The sequence below is a fragment of the Borostomias antarcticus genome, assembly GCF_949987555.1.
Source record: "Borostomias antarcticus genome assembly, chromosome: 5".
NCBI classification, from domain to species: Eukaryota; Metazoa; Chordata; class Actinopteri; order Stomiiformes; family Stomiidae; genus Borostomias; species Borostomias antarcticus.
In genome coordinates, this window is record NC_140238.1 from 32,012,588 (window position 1) to 32,026,446 (window position 13,859).

Sequence of the window (13,859 nt, forward strand, 5' to 3'; positions counted from 1 at the left end):
CGGAGTTGGATGTACTCAGCCAGTGCATTATGTTCACACCCACGCAAACCTATAGCGAGGGCGAAGTACCGCTCGAACACCTTACCTCACGTTGTTTCTGAGCGGTGTCAGGTATCACCCAGGGGCTGAGGAGGCGTGGCGTTGTTTTCAGAATCCGTGACTTGTATTATGTGCAAAGAGAGGTGAGAAACCTGACAGCTGTGCTCCCGTTGGCAGCTGTGGCCATGACAACAAGGCCAGCCCGTCGGTGACAGCGTCGCGTGGCTCCAATTCCGCTGACTCGGCCGAAGTCGGTGTAGCGCTAATTAGGCCGTGGTGCACCAGAAATTCCAGCGTTCCCCTCTGCAGTGTGTCTGGTTCTCATGGGACACTGGGCTAATTCTAACTTCATCATCATCATCACAATCCACACGACAGGTGAGGCACTGTAGGAAAACCATGACGTTATGCCTCAATTAAAGCTTAAATTTGAGAAATTGTAGTTCCCTCATATCCAATCCACAGGCGACAAGTCAGAGGGTATTTTGGTTTTGGTAAAATATATTTATTTCTTACTTCAAAGAAACCATCGACTGCTCCATATTCTATTCTCCAGTCACATCAGCTTGTTGCCGTTTCTGTGAAACAATACATACAGCAAAATAGTGGTTCTATTTACATTTACAGGAAATACAAGCATGAGCTGTATTAAGGGTTGAATAAAACTCAACCATGAATCTAAAATGGGGAAACTGAGAATCCTGAAAAACAAGGATTGAAATCGCCTTCAGCAAAGATGTACTATATGACATGTACTATATGATACTCCTTGGTTTTTCTGTCGCTCAAAATGGCTACCCTGCCAATCTTTTCAGAATGATATTGCTTTCATGGCAAATATAGCTCATTACTGTTTAAGTGTCTGAGAGATTGCCATGGAGATCCATACGCATTGTTATGGCAATCGTGTCCCTTGTGAAGGCTATGAACAACAACCCTATTCACAACAGGATACGGGATTAAAGCTTTGCCAGACTTGAGTCATGAATTCTGGATGCTACTGTGCATGATATTCACATCAATACCTCAGATAAAGTACTACAAGTAAAAGGTCAACTCTGTATAGTTCATTAAATGGCCTCCTACTCTCTTTGCAGAACCATAACACAGCCCATAACCACTGGCAAATAACAGGATGTATTTTATTTTGTTTAACCACTGACCGAGAACGTAACATCAAATCAAATGGATAGGATCCACCATAGGAGCCCTCATGGCATAACTTTGAACAACACGTTAACTCGCATTCTCCAGATGGCTCCCTGCACATTAACTCCAATTAATTCCTTGATGGATCCTTATTCTATTGTGGTAGCTCTACAGATCTGATCTGGGTCATCACTCAGGCCTAAGTGACGTGATGAGGAGCTATTACAGTATTGATCGACCGCGCCAAGAGGTTCTGGATCAGATGAGGCCTATCGACGTGGCTAAGAGGGCCTTGCACCCTTGCAGGTCACAGAGATGCTAAAGGTGAATTGCAATCCATTAGTATCCTTAAAACATCGTCTCTTTGAAGATAAAGCTCAAACAGCATTATGAAGGAAAGTGTTAGGTATCATAATAAGACCAATAATTTGACCAGGAAGAAATAACATTGACCCTGCTTGTAAAACCCGTAACAGAGTACGTTGTGCTTTTGAAAAAAATATTTCCATATTTGATTTCTTAGACTAAAGGAGGGGCATTTCTAAAACGCCTGTGAATGATTAAACTGGAATGTAGCAACGTGTGGGTGGTAGATTGAACATGGGTAGGCCGCATAGTGAGTTAATATCATAGAAATAAATTATCATAAAATAGACTTCTGTACTTTTTACACATACACTGTATACTATACACTGCATTACACTATCGCCAAAATGATAGAATTACAAAAAAAAGACACAAAAAAAGACACACAAAAAAAACACAGAAACAGCATAGTGCGTCTCTCAGTCCCAGCCAAAGTCCTGTCCAGTCAGCTGGTAAAACTTCCTATTAAACGGCTTGTAGAAGTCCCTTAGTCTCTGCACTACATTTGGGTCAATATTGGGGTGGGTTCTCCCTTTGGTTTTGCCCAGGCAGTGGGGTTTGCTGTTCCCCTCGGGCCTCTTGAGGCAGGGGAAGCCCTTGGCGGGGTTGAAGTGGAAGTGCCGGTCAGTGACCACCCTCCTGAGACCCAGGAAGTCCTGGACGCTGGCCATCTCCCCCGCGGGGTCGCTGATCAGCCTCTCCCCGCTCACGAACAGCAGCTGCTCCATGGGGAAGAAGCGCAGCCATCGCTCCAGGTGCTTGGCGTACATGCCGATCTGCACGGCGCTCCACGAGGTGTCGATCAGGCCCGCCGTCAGGTTCTTGAAGGTCAGGCTCTCGAAGGAGGGGATGTCGGGCTTCTTGGAGCGGGTCTGGGTGTAGTCGGAGATGGCCCGCGTGACGGGGTCCCGGACCACCACGATCAGCTTGGTGTCCTTGGACATGGTGTGGATCCGAGCGGGGACCTCCTTGGTGACGTAGTAGCTGGGGGTCTTCTCCATTGTGATCTGGCCCTCAAGGGTCTTGGGCATGAGGTCCCTGTGGGGGTGGGGAGAGAGAGAGAGAGAGAGAGAGAGAGAGAGACAGTGAGAGAGATAGGGAGAGAGAGAGAGAGAGAGAGAGAGAGAGAGACAGTGAGAAAGAGAGAGAGAGAGAGAGTGAGAGAGATAGGGGGAGAGAGAGAGAGAGAGAGACAGTGAGAGAGATAGGGAGAGAGAGAGAGACAGTGAGAGAGATAGGGGGAGAGAGAGAGACAGTGAGAGAGATAGAGAGAGAGAGAGAGAGATGGGGGAGAGAGAGAGAGAGAGATAGATGGGGGAGAGAGAGGGAGAGAGAGAGAGAGATAGAGAGATAGAGATAGAGAGAGAGAGAGAGAGAGAGAGAGAGAGAGAGAGAGAGAGAAGAGATAAAGAGTGATGCTCAGTTTTGCTGGGACACAGACTATTGTTGGACGAGAGTGGGTCTTTAATGTGTCTTTTAATTGTATGTTTGTATTGTATTACTTTGCTTTGTATTGTATTAACTTTTTGGGGCCCCAGGAAGACTAGAGGCTCATTCATGTGTCTCGAATGGGGATCCTTTAATAAAACAAAATAAAACAAAACAAACGAGAGTGGGTGAGGAGGACGAGGGCAGCCGTGGCATGTTCATCCCATTGTCCTGGTAATCCCACAGTTACCCCACAGTTACTCCGTCTCTCCCAGGGCGCGGCCGCGAGATTAACCCAGCCTAGACACCCCGGCTCGGGGGTGATTTCACAGACAGAGTGGAGCTGGGTCCCTTGTCACCTGTCGATCACACACCCAGTTGTATGTGAGCTGTGTGTGTCCTTCTCATTGTGAGTGGTGTTCTATATTAACACTTTGATAGGTGGCATTTACAGATATTCCCTTTAGCTTCCATTAATCTACAATAAGACATCTTTCTAATGTGCTTTCAACATCTCTTCCTATTGAAACAATCAGCACGTTGACTGTTATATATAATGGTTTGGCACCTTATAAAATGTTCAAAGTGATGATTTCACTGCATATTTAAGAGTAGCTATTTTTCGCAGGAACACAGATAACTAAATTCAGTGAACTTATTTGAAATGTGTTTAAGAACAATTTCCCCATAATTGTAGAACAAACTCGATGAGTAATGATTAATGAGTAATATTTTAACAGGGCATCATATTTTACTGTTAGCAGTGAAATAGCAGTTACAGACTAATCATGGAGACATCCTTGATCCGTGAGTAACATTCCTTGGCGAGGGTCCAGTGCTAAGGAGCTAGATGTGTCCACTCCCATGTTGGCAGTGTTTACCGACCCGGGATGACTCCGTTAGATCAGAAATGAGCCTGTTAACTGCGGCACTGGTCGGCTAATGGCTAAAGTGGGCCCAGCAGGGATTAAGTCTAACCCAAACACGCTGGAGCATTAGACCTGAGTGAGCGAGAGGCCAGCAGAGATGGGGGGGAGGCCCCTCCCGTGGCCTGACCTGCCGACCGTGGAGCGTTTCTTCACACAGATGCCGGCAAAAATGCTGGACCTTCATCGGTGTGGTCACAGACTCCGCCCGTACCTGGGAATGCGTTTACGTTTCGTTTTCTTGAGCAGTTTTGCCTGCGACCGTGGTAAACGTCTGCTAAACGTCTGCTAAACGTCCTTTCCACGACCAACCGCTCATCAACATGGGAAAACATTAATGGAGGGATTAATCTAAATGAAGTACGGGGGAGCCAAGTAAAATGGACGGCATTAGAATGATGACAGTAGAACGCATGGCCATCTGCTGGTGCAAGAAGCAGTAGCTTTAAAATATGAGACAAGAGATAATAGATCGCCAATTAACGCTGCAGGATTGGGCCGTGGGGGGGGGGAGGGGCCTTGCTGTGTGGAGCCTAGGGAGCGTTCTTGGGTCTATAGGGGCGCCCGCACTGGCTACAACTCATTAACCCCCCCCACCCAAAAAAACAACACACACAATAGGTTCTCTTTCTCACATTGTAAACCCATTAACAGATAAATAAAACTCCTCTCGCATGGCGCAGATATACGTCCTCCTCCTCACTCCTCCTCCCTCCTCCTCACTCCTCCTCCCTCCCAGGAAGCTGAAGAGTTGTTCGTCGAGGTTTTGTAACTGAAGCCGTCAAGGCCACGGGAACGAGGAGAGACCAACGAGGAGAGACAAACGAGCGCCGTACATCAGAAGCGCCACAATTATCCACCATATCTCTTGGAAATGCGCGCAGACTGCCAAAAGCTCTCCTCAAGGCTCTGGGCGTGCGTGTGTGTGCGTGTGTGTGTGTGTGTGTGTGTGTGTGTGTGTGTGTGTGTGTGTCTGTGTGCGTTTGTGTGTGTTTGTGAGTGTGTGTGTGCGTGTGCGTGTGCGTGTGTGTGTTTGTGTGCGTGTGTGTGTGTGTGTGTGTGTTTGTGTGTGTGTGTGTGTGTGTGTGTGTGTGTGTGCGTGCGTGTGTGTGTGTGTGTTTGTGTGTGTGTGTGTGTGTGTTTGTGAGTGTGTGTGTGTGCGTGTGTGTGTGTGTGTGTGCGTGTGTGTGCGTGTGTGCGTGTGTGTTTGTGTGTGTGTGTGTGTGTGCGTGCGTGCGTGCGTGTGTGTGGAGGTGAAACATAGTACCTAGCAAAACTTTCCACACAATCCCTGAGCAAAACAAACCTGTGTGAGAGGATGATGCATTATTCATGTGAGCGGAGATAAAGGAAGAACAACATCTCCGCTTGTAGGAGGGGGGGCGCCGCCCTCGGAGGGGGGGGGGGGGGCGATGTAGCAACTAGCAAGCTTTCCCAACTCGTTCTGTTTACAGTAATACACACCGTTGTCTTGAACCAACAAGTTTTCAGCGTATCTTATCGGTCACCGCCAGTACATAAAGACATAAATCACGTTCGAAGTGAGCGAAGAACCAGGGCTCGCTTTCTCACCAGAGAACATCTCCGTCGCGCGCCGCCACTCGTTCGATCCCCTTAAACCACAGAGGAGAGAGACCAGTGGGGCCATGGAGAGGGGGAGAGACTAAGACACAGGAGAGAGACCAGCGGGGCCGTGGAGACTACGACAACTCCCAGATCTGGGGAGAGGGGGAGAGGCTAAGACACAGGAGAGAGACCTTGGCAGGGAGAGAAAAGAGGGTAATAGTACGGGATTCGGGAGGTGTGCCGGGGGCACAGAGAGATTGTCAAAACGAATGACCCCCCCTGGATAAATATTGCACTGTTCCTCAACCAGTGGGCATTTAAAATGCTGCCCGTGTTCTCGTCCGGCAACAACAACAACACCAAACAGACCCCCCACCCCCGTAGACTCACAGCAGAGAGGCATCTTGAGTTGTGAAACTCCCCTGTTTAGTCTGGAGACCAGTCAGGTGTGTCCATTAAGCCGGCTCCTGGAGAGACCCTGTTTGAAGGGCTCGTCTGATGTTTACATTTTCAGATATCAGGAAGCAGGTTCAAAAGGAAGGGACTTTACAACGCTTGCCCCGGGAAGGGGGAGCGACGCAGCGTGCGTTCTTTTATCTATAAGAACGAATAAAGCTTTGCCCTGCTAATTTAACACGGCGTACTATACCCTGTGATGTCACCTAACTGACCGCCATTTTTGAGATGCTTCAAGTACGTAACGATGTTGTAGGATCATGATCTGGCCTTTGGATTGGGACCCGCTCCTTCATGGGAACAAAGCAAAAGCAAAACACGGTTTCAACCGCACTTCGGTTTCATTATCAGCCCTAATCTGATAGCGATGTCAGAGCGGGCGCGCTACTGTGGGAATCGCTCTGCTTCTGGAGGCGCTGGGGGGGTGGAGGCGGGGGGTAGAGAGGTGGTGGTATGCAACCACTTACTGAGTAATCTGACAGAGTTTCTGCGAGACGAGTTCCAGACATGAATCAAAGAGGGAAGGTCCCTCTTGGATCGCAGACAGCCATCTTATCTGCCGTGTGAACGCCACCCCCTCTCTCTCTCTCTCTCTCTCTCTCTCTCTCTCTCTCTCTCTTTCTCTCTCTCTCTCTCTCTCTCTGCAGTCTGTGCCTTCCTCTAAACCTAGTATCTCTACGGCATTCCTGTCAGCGAAGATAGCGCAGCTTTTTCCCATCCTCGGGTTGTTAGCTGCCATCCGGCTGCTGCAGAACCCAAGGCCACCTGGTTCTCTGTTGGAGGCAGGCCCGGGTTTGGAGGGAAGAGGAGGTGAAATGTGCTCCTTCCTCCCTACGACACAGACGCCTGCCTGCCTGCCGTGTACTGAGCGCCCCCGTCGGCGCTGGGAAGCCCGAAACCGCGTCTGCTAACGAGCCGCACCGTTTCTCTAACGAGAACGAATGTCTAACGCCTACTACTGCTGTGTTGCTTTTAAAGCAATGGTTGATTCCTACAGATATGCATGAGGGAATGGAAGGTTATGGATGGATAGAATCACATCTATCCCCATGGCATGTTCCTAGGATAGATAGATAGATAGATAGATAGATAGATAGATAGATAGATAGATAGATAGATAGATAGATAGATAGATAGATAGATAGATAGATAGATAGATAGATAGATAGATAGATAGATAGACAGACAGACAGACAGACAGACAGACAGACAGACAGACAGACAGACAGACAGACAGACAGACAGACAGACAGACAGACAGACAGACAGACAGACAGACAGATTCCTGCTCTGTTATTGGCCGATACAATCACCTTGGCGATCCTTGCCCAGATAGCAAGCGGATCTGGGCCATATATGGGCCGGAACTAAGCCACAAGGGCCAGATCTGGCCTGTATATGGCCCAGATCCACTTGCTATCTGGTTGGTGCTTCTACTGAGTGAAAATTACTTCCGAGGCGAGCGGGTTTGAGAGGATCGGTAAAAACAAACGTCAAAGAGACGAAGACAGAAAGACGTCCCTGAGAGACGGGAGGAAGGGCGTCCAGCGCAGCTCCTCTCTAGAGAAGAACAGAGCAGGAAACTGCTTACCCACTCTGTCAGAGGACACTTGAGAAAGGACAAAGAGAAAGACAACAACTCCAGGGGGACAACAACAACAACAACCTCTTACAGTTTCCATTTATCTCAAAGTGCAGTACTAAGTATTGTAGTCTGATTGGCGCAAATAAAACACCCTGTGGTTGTTACTATAAAATGTAATGTTCCATTCAGTGTGATGAGAAGATCATTATCTAAACATGGAACTTCTCTGTTATTCTTAGAATGCTGGAGAGAGTTTAAGTATAATCTCACTAGATAAATAAAGGATTTAGTCCTTGTCAGTTGCCAAGGTCTAATAGTTTTATTACAATGTCTTTAAAACTATCTCAGGAATGTTGAAAAACAAATGCAAGCATATTTTAAATCCTCCTTTGGCCTTCTCATTCTCAATAGATGTTTTGTTCTTTTCTCATCAATATGCTGATGCGGTTTGTCTGGGAGCAACCTACGTTGAGAAATCTCCCAGCGTCCTCATATCCCCCAGTGTCCATGCTAACTACAAGCTACCGGTGTTGAGTCAGCACAAGCCACCAGGTGGACTTGCATGAACCTACACACGGGAAAAGCAATATTTCACTCTGAAATGCATCGGAGGAGAGTTCATTTTTTCGGGGGAGCTAAAAAGCTGAGACTTAGTGATTGAATCCCTTCATGGCCGTTTCCATTGAGGGCTGCTTGCGATGGACTCACGCTGTGTTTGTCAAAAAGCACTTTCACCCTCCTGGGCACATTTGCATACAAAGTGAAGGCAGAGAAAACACTTTTCACACTAATTGTCTGCTCTTTTATCGTCTGGGTTAATGTGGACCTCAGGGGTTCTAGCATGTCTCTTTTCACTCTGCTCTATGGCACTGCTGCACTTTCTAAAGACTCCCTCAAATTTACTGCCCTGTGTCTGCCACTAGCCCCAGCTATGCACCCTGGGGGATCTGTTTTGGATTAGAGGACTTTTCACTGACGTTGTCAATGAGCCAGGATAAGAAACACCACTTAATGTTTCACTATATAAAAGAAGAAACTGACAGAACGATAAACAACTCCAGGAAAAGTCCCCCCTGAAATGTCCCCTGTGAGGGGATTTTGAGTAGGTCTGCATGCCGCAAATCCTGAGCGAGTGAGCGAGGGGTCAAAAAAGAGAGGCAGGGAGATAGCAGAAATGAAATTGTAAAAAAAAAAAAACATTCTAAGGAGGTCCAGAACCAGGAAGTGTTCCCACGGCTTCGGCGGCCCCCCTCCGCGCTCTGTATGCGTAAGTGTGTATGACTGTCTGACCGCTCCTCCTGTTTCGGTCTGAGGGTGAAAGCGTGTAGGCTGGGTTCCCCGCTGTGCCTGGCTGCCCCCCGGACCCCCCCCCCCCCCCCCCGGACCCCCCCACTCCATCCCCCGGCAGTATTGCTCCAACAGTGCGGGCGCAGCTCAATACCACCGTGGGGGGGATCGGCCCACCCGGCATCCTGCCCCCCCTCCCTCCTCTCACCAGGCCACCGACCAACAATTAGTTTGGGGTACAAGTGAAGAAGAGCCCGACAATCACGCAACATCGTCTCCAGAGGCCCTCCTGTCATCCCTCGATCTCTCATTCTGCAAAGTCTTCCCAAAGGATGGAGAAGAGAATACGGATGCGACCACGACTGTAGCATTATGGGTAAATCAAAATGGCCTCTCCGAGCGTCTAGTGTGTCCATGTGACACGTGGCTACGACGCTGGAGGGATGAGCATCTCAGTTGGACTATGGTGACGTTGGTAATTCGCCTTATTCACCTGGCAGCCATATTGGTCAGTCTGGGCTGCGGATGCGGAAGTGCCCGTTGACTTCAATGTTAAAAGTTCACTGTAAAAACATCACTTCAAGAACCAAAATAGTCAAAATAACAGGCTGAATACTCTATCGGGGTTACAAACTCATCATTACCAGACTGATTGTTTTTCACTGCCGTTGTTTTCGCGTTTGGAAATACATGGAGGTGAATGAGCCATAGTTAGCCGTCAGCTACATTCACTCCCATGTATTTCCAAATGCGAAAACAAAGGCAGTGAAAAACAATCAGAGTCTGGTAATGAGTTTGTAACCCCGATAGTGTATTCAGCCTGTTATTTTGACTATTTTGCTTCCTGAAGTGGTGTTTTTACAATGAACTTTTAACATTGAAGGCAACGGGCACTTCCGCATCCGCACCCCTAATTACGTCAGACTGACCAATATGGCAGCTGAGGTGAATAAGGAGAATAGTGGTGCTTTGACACAAAGACAAACGTTTCACTCTGTCAACAGAGCGATCATTAAGGGATAGTTACTGTGCTTCTGGGGTGTCTGAGGTCAACCAGCGGTGCTCTTGTCCAACTGGGCTTAATCCAGCCAAGCTGTTTTAATTAGCCAGGTCACCACTCCAGAGAAAGGACTCATTAACCAAGCTTCCAGAAGCTTCCATGCAGCTATACTGCCTTTCCCACCACTTAACAGTGCACAGAGCCATTGTCAAGAGCGTTCACCTGTTCAATAGTAACATGACGTTTTATTTGCGGTCATTGCGGCTGACGTTCTTCAACTGTAGACAAGGGGTTTGGGCAGATAAGCGTGTTAATTACCACAACAGCACAGTTCTATCAGAAAAAACAGCGGTTCTATATTCATTTCTACTCATTTCTCAGTCAGTGGAGATTCACAAAAGATCACTCCACACGTAATGTCCGAAACCTGTCCGGAAATTCTCGGAGGAGCTTAGACGAGATGTCCTTTGAACATTGCTTCACTTCCCCCATTGTGGTGACAGAACAGCTCTGGAACGGTGTTGGGGACCTTTGACATCGCCTGCTAATCTCTCTGGCACAGTCCCTTTAATTAAAGCGCAGGTATGCTCCATTGTACATCAGGTTATGGGGTTTGTGTTTCTTCAATAACTCACAATTCCCCAAACTTTCTTTAGCAATCCTTGATCGCTTTGCGAAATGTTTCTATGGCTACAGTGCTGGCTACACTTGAATCTTGTATCGCAAATCTAGCGCATCTTTTTGCACGATGTGTGCATCCTGAGGAATGGATCCTCTTGCTGAACACTTGTTTCTGTAACATGATCGTACCGTTCACAGATTTCTTTACTGTCTTTTACAGGAAATCTTCTGCCAAGCCTACGCCTCCCATATATTTGTATTTCTTGTATTGTATATTGCACTCCTTGGCACGATTTTACAGTTCATCTGTATATTTGTATTTTGTATATTGTATTGTATATTCTATTTTCATACTTGCATCTAGCAGGTTGTTTTTTTTAATCTTCTTTGATGCCCCTTGAATGTGGCTGTTAACAGTGCCAGTGATATTTCCTACCGACCTACCCACCTACCTACATACCTACCTAACTACCTACCTACCTACCTACCTACCCACCTACCTACATACCTACCTACCTACCTACCTACCTACCTACCTACCTACCTACCTACTACTTACCTAACTACCTACCTACCTTCCAACTCCTACATACATACCTACCCACCTACCCAGCCACCTACCTACCCACCTACCTACCTACTACTTACCTACCTACCTACCTACCTACGTACTTACCTCCTTACCTACCTACCTAATTACCTACCATTCCTACCTACCTACCTACTTACCTACCTACCTACCTACCATTCCTACCTACCTACGTACTTACCTACTTACCTACCTACCTACTTACCTACCATTCCTACCTACCTACCATTCCTACCTACCTACCATTCCTACCTACCTACCTACCTACCTACCTACCTACCTACCTACCTACTACTTACCTAACTACCTACCTACCTTCCAACTCCTACATACATACCTACCCACCTACCCAGCCACCTACCTACCCACCTACCTACCTACTACCTACCTACCTACCTACCTACCTACCTACCTACCTACTACTTACCTAACTACCTACCTACCTTCCAACTCCTACATACATACCTACCCACCTACCCAGCCACCTACCTACCCACCTACCTACCTACTACTTACCTACCTACCTACCTACCTACGTACTTACCTCCTTACCTACCTACCTAATTACCTACCATTCCTACCTACCTACCTACTTACCTACCTACCTACCTACCATTCCTACCTACCTACGTACTTACCTACTTACCTACCTACCTACTTACCTACCATTCCTACCTACCTACCTACCTACCTACCTACCATTCCTACCTACCTACCTACTTACCTACTTACATACCTACCTACCTACCTACCATTCCTACCTACCTACTTACCTACTATTCCTACCTATATGGGTTAAGCAAATGACTCAATCAAATGACGAGCAAGGGACCAATTTATAACTGTTCTGAGATTACTGGTCTATATTACTATGCCATGTGGGTTGTAACAGATCAAACATTGGCAGCTGAGAAAAACAGTACATATGAGTCATGTCATGTAGCCCAAAACAGAATCTCCCTCCCATCTGAAACCGAGTCCTGGCCAAAACTCAGGTTCTAAAGAGAGTTACTGCCTCTGAATCAGTATCTGAGAACACAGTTGAATCATGGCCCTGGTTGTTAGGGGATGATGTCATAAGGTAGCCTGGTGACGCCTAGCCATAAACAATGTTTGCCTGTGCCCAAGTATAAACTCATGTCAAACTAAATAGATGCTTCGAACGGCGATGTAAACTTCAGCCTGTATTTTTCCTCAAAACCCATTCCTTTTCACAATACTGTTGCTGGTAGAGTTCCAAGGACACGGGCATAAAAATTCTAGGAACTCTGAGCAAAGGTCATACAAAGCAGTGGAGATCGATAATGCTGTGCAAAGAAACAGGACTGCCAGTGTAATGTTTATGTCTCCATGTTTGCAATAAGCTATATTTATTTGTCTTGCTCACTAAAGTTCAAAACCATCTAGGCTATGAAAACACGTTTTTTTTAGTAGACTTCCACGATGTAGGCTAGTTAGCCTATAGTCCATAAAAATGTAAAATATTTTAAGTAGCCATCTGCTTTTGGGTCATAAATTCCTGAGGCCACATTTATCACATTTTAAGCAGTTTCTTGATTGTTTGATTGGTCCAATATGAAGTGTTTCATTTTAAAATAAGATGAAGATATAATTCATAGGCAACTTACATTCTTGGACTACTGTGGCCTATCTTTCTCAATTCATTTCACAGTTTGGAGAGAAGCCTGTTTGTGTGCATGCATGCTTGTGTGTTTTAATCCTTTTATATAATCTGGCCAATGACCGAAACTCAGCACAATATGACCAGATGTTCATGGCTCTGGTCATATCTGAGATATCCCTTCAGACACGGTGGTGATATCGCGTGTTCACTATTCTGTATGAATATGTAATGTAATGTATGTAATGTAATGTAATATATATAATATATATGGCTTGGAAAGCTTGAAGCTGATCTGCTGTTCTTTGTGATTTTCTCACCATAGGCTAAATAGCACGCTGAGACCTACTCTGAAGACAGATGACTTCTGTATGTGAAGTACTGTACGTGTTCTTAAAATTCAAATGGACAAAATGTAGGCTATGGCATGATAACATGGTTAAATCAAATTAAATTGATAAAAAAAATACTAAGAAGAGATGTTTACTGAGAGATTTTTTTTTCCCACAATATAATTGCTTCATTCGTTGAACACTTCCCATTGTATAGGCTAGTGATTTACCTGTACCACTCAAGTCCCTTGTCGTAGTTGCGGTCAAAGAAGTGCGGCTCTGCTCCCACCGCTCTGATGTCTGGATGCACCCGGAGGAACTCCAGCAGCGCGCGCGTTCCCCCCTTCTTCACCCCGATGATGATTGCCTGGGGCAACTTTTTACTTTCCGACTCATTGAAGATACTTGCATTATCTTCCAACGTCCTCGGCTCGCCTCTATTTTCATCCCAGTCTTCTCCTCTGCTGTCCAAATCGTTTTCATTATTTAATAAGTCCCTGGACACCCCGAGAGAGAGATCTTGGTCGTGGAATTCCATGTCGACTTCGTTATCCACGTCGAATTGTTCGTGTTTACTCGCAGGACTGACCAGCACGCTTGGCATCGTTGAGCAGTAGCCAACACAACAATATATCATGTAAACCCACAGTGACAGCATGATGCAGAAAACAAAGAGTTTATTTTTTACGTGGGATGATGACACGACATGTAGATTGTTAAATATGGGACTATATTCCATAGGACTGCGATTTTCTGCGCTTCTCTTCCATCGCTACTATCCTGGTGACGCGGACATATCCAACAACTTCAACCGCTCAGAAAATATTAGTTGAGAACTTACACATTGAAGCCTGTGTATTTACTTCCCGGTGCCGGTTAGAATTGATGGATTTA

General features: G+C 46.5%; 1 protein-coding gene across 1 annotated transcript in view; it reads right to left on the minus strand.

Annotated features, from left to right (window-relative positions):
• Positions 1 to 578: 578 nt before the first annotated feature.
• Positions 579 to 13,859, minus strand: part of hs3st3b1a (heparan sulfate (glucosamine) 3-O-sulfotransferase 3B1a) — a 13,352-nt gene continuing 71 nt past the window's right edge. The window contains exons 1-2 of the mRNA XM_084437969.1: positions 13,196 to 13,859; positions 579 to 2,592 (exon numbers count right to left, since the gene is read on the minus strand). The exon at positions 13,196 to 13,859 is cut by the window's right edge and continues 71 nt beyond it. Coding sequence (XP_084294095.1) covers positions 1,974 to 2,592; positions 13,196 to 13,704 — 1,128 coding nt within the window. The 5' untranslated portion in view covers positions 13,705 to 13,859 and the 3' untranslated portion in view covers positions 579 to 1,973. The remainder of the gene's footprint in view (positions 2,593 to 13,195) is intronic.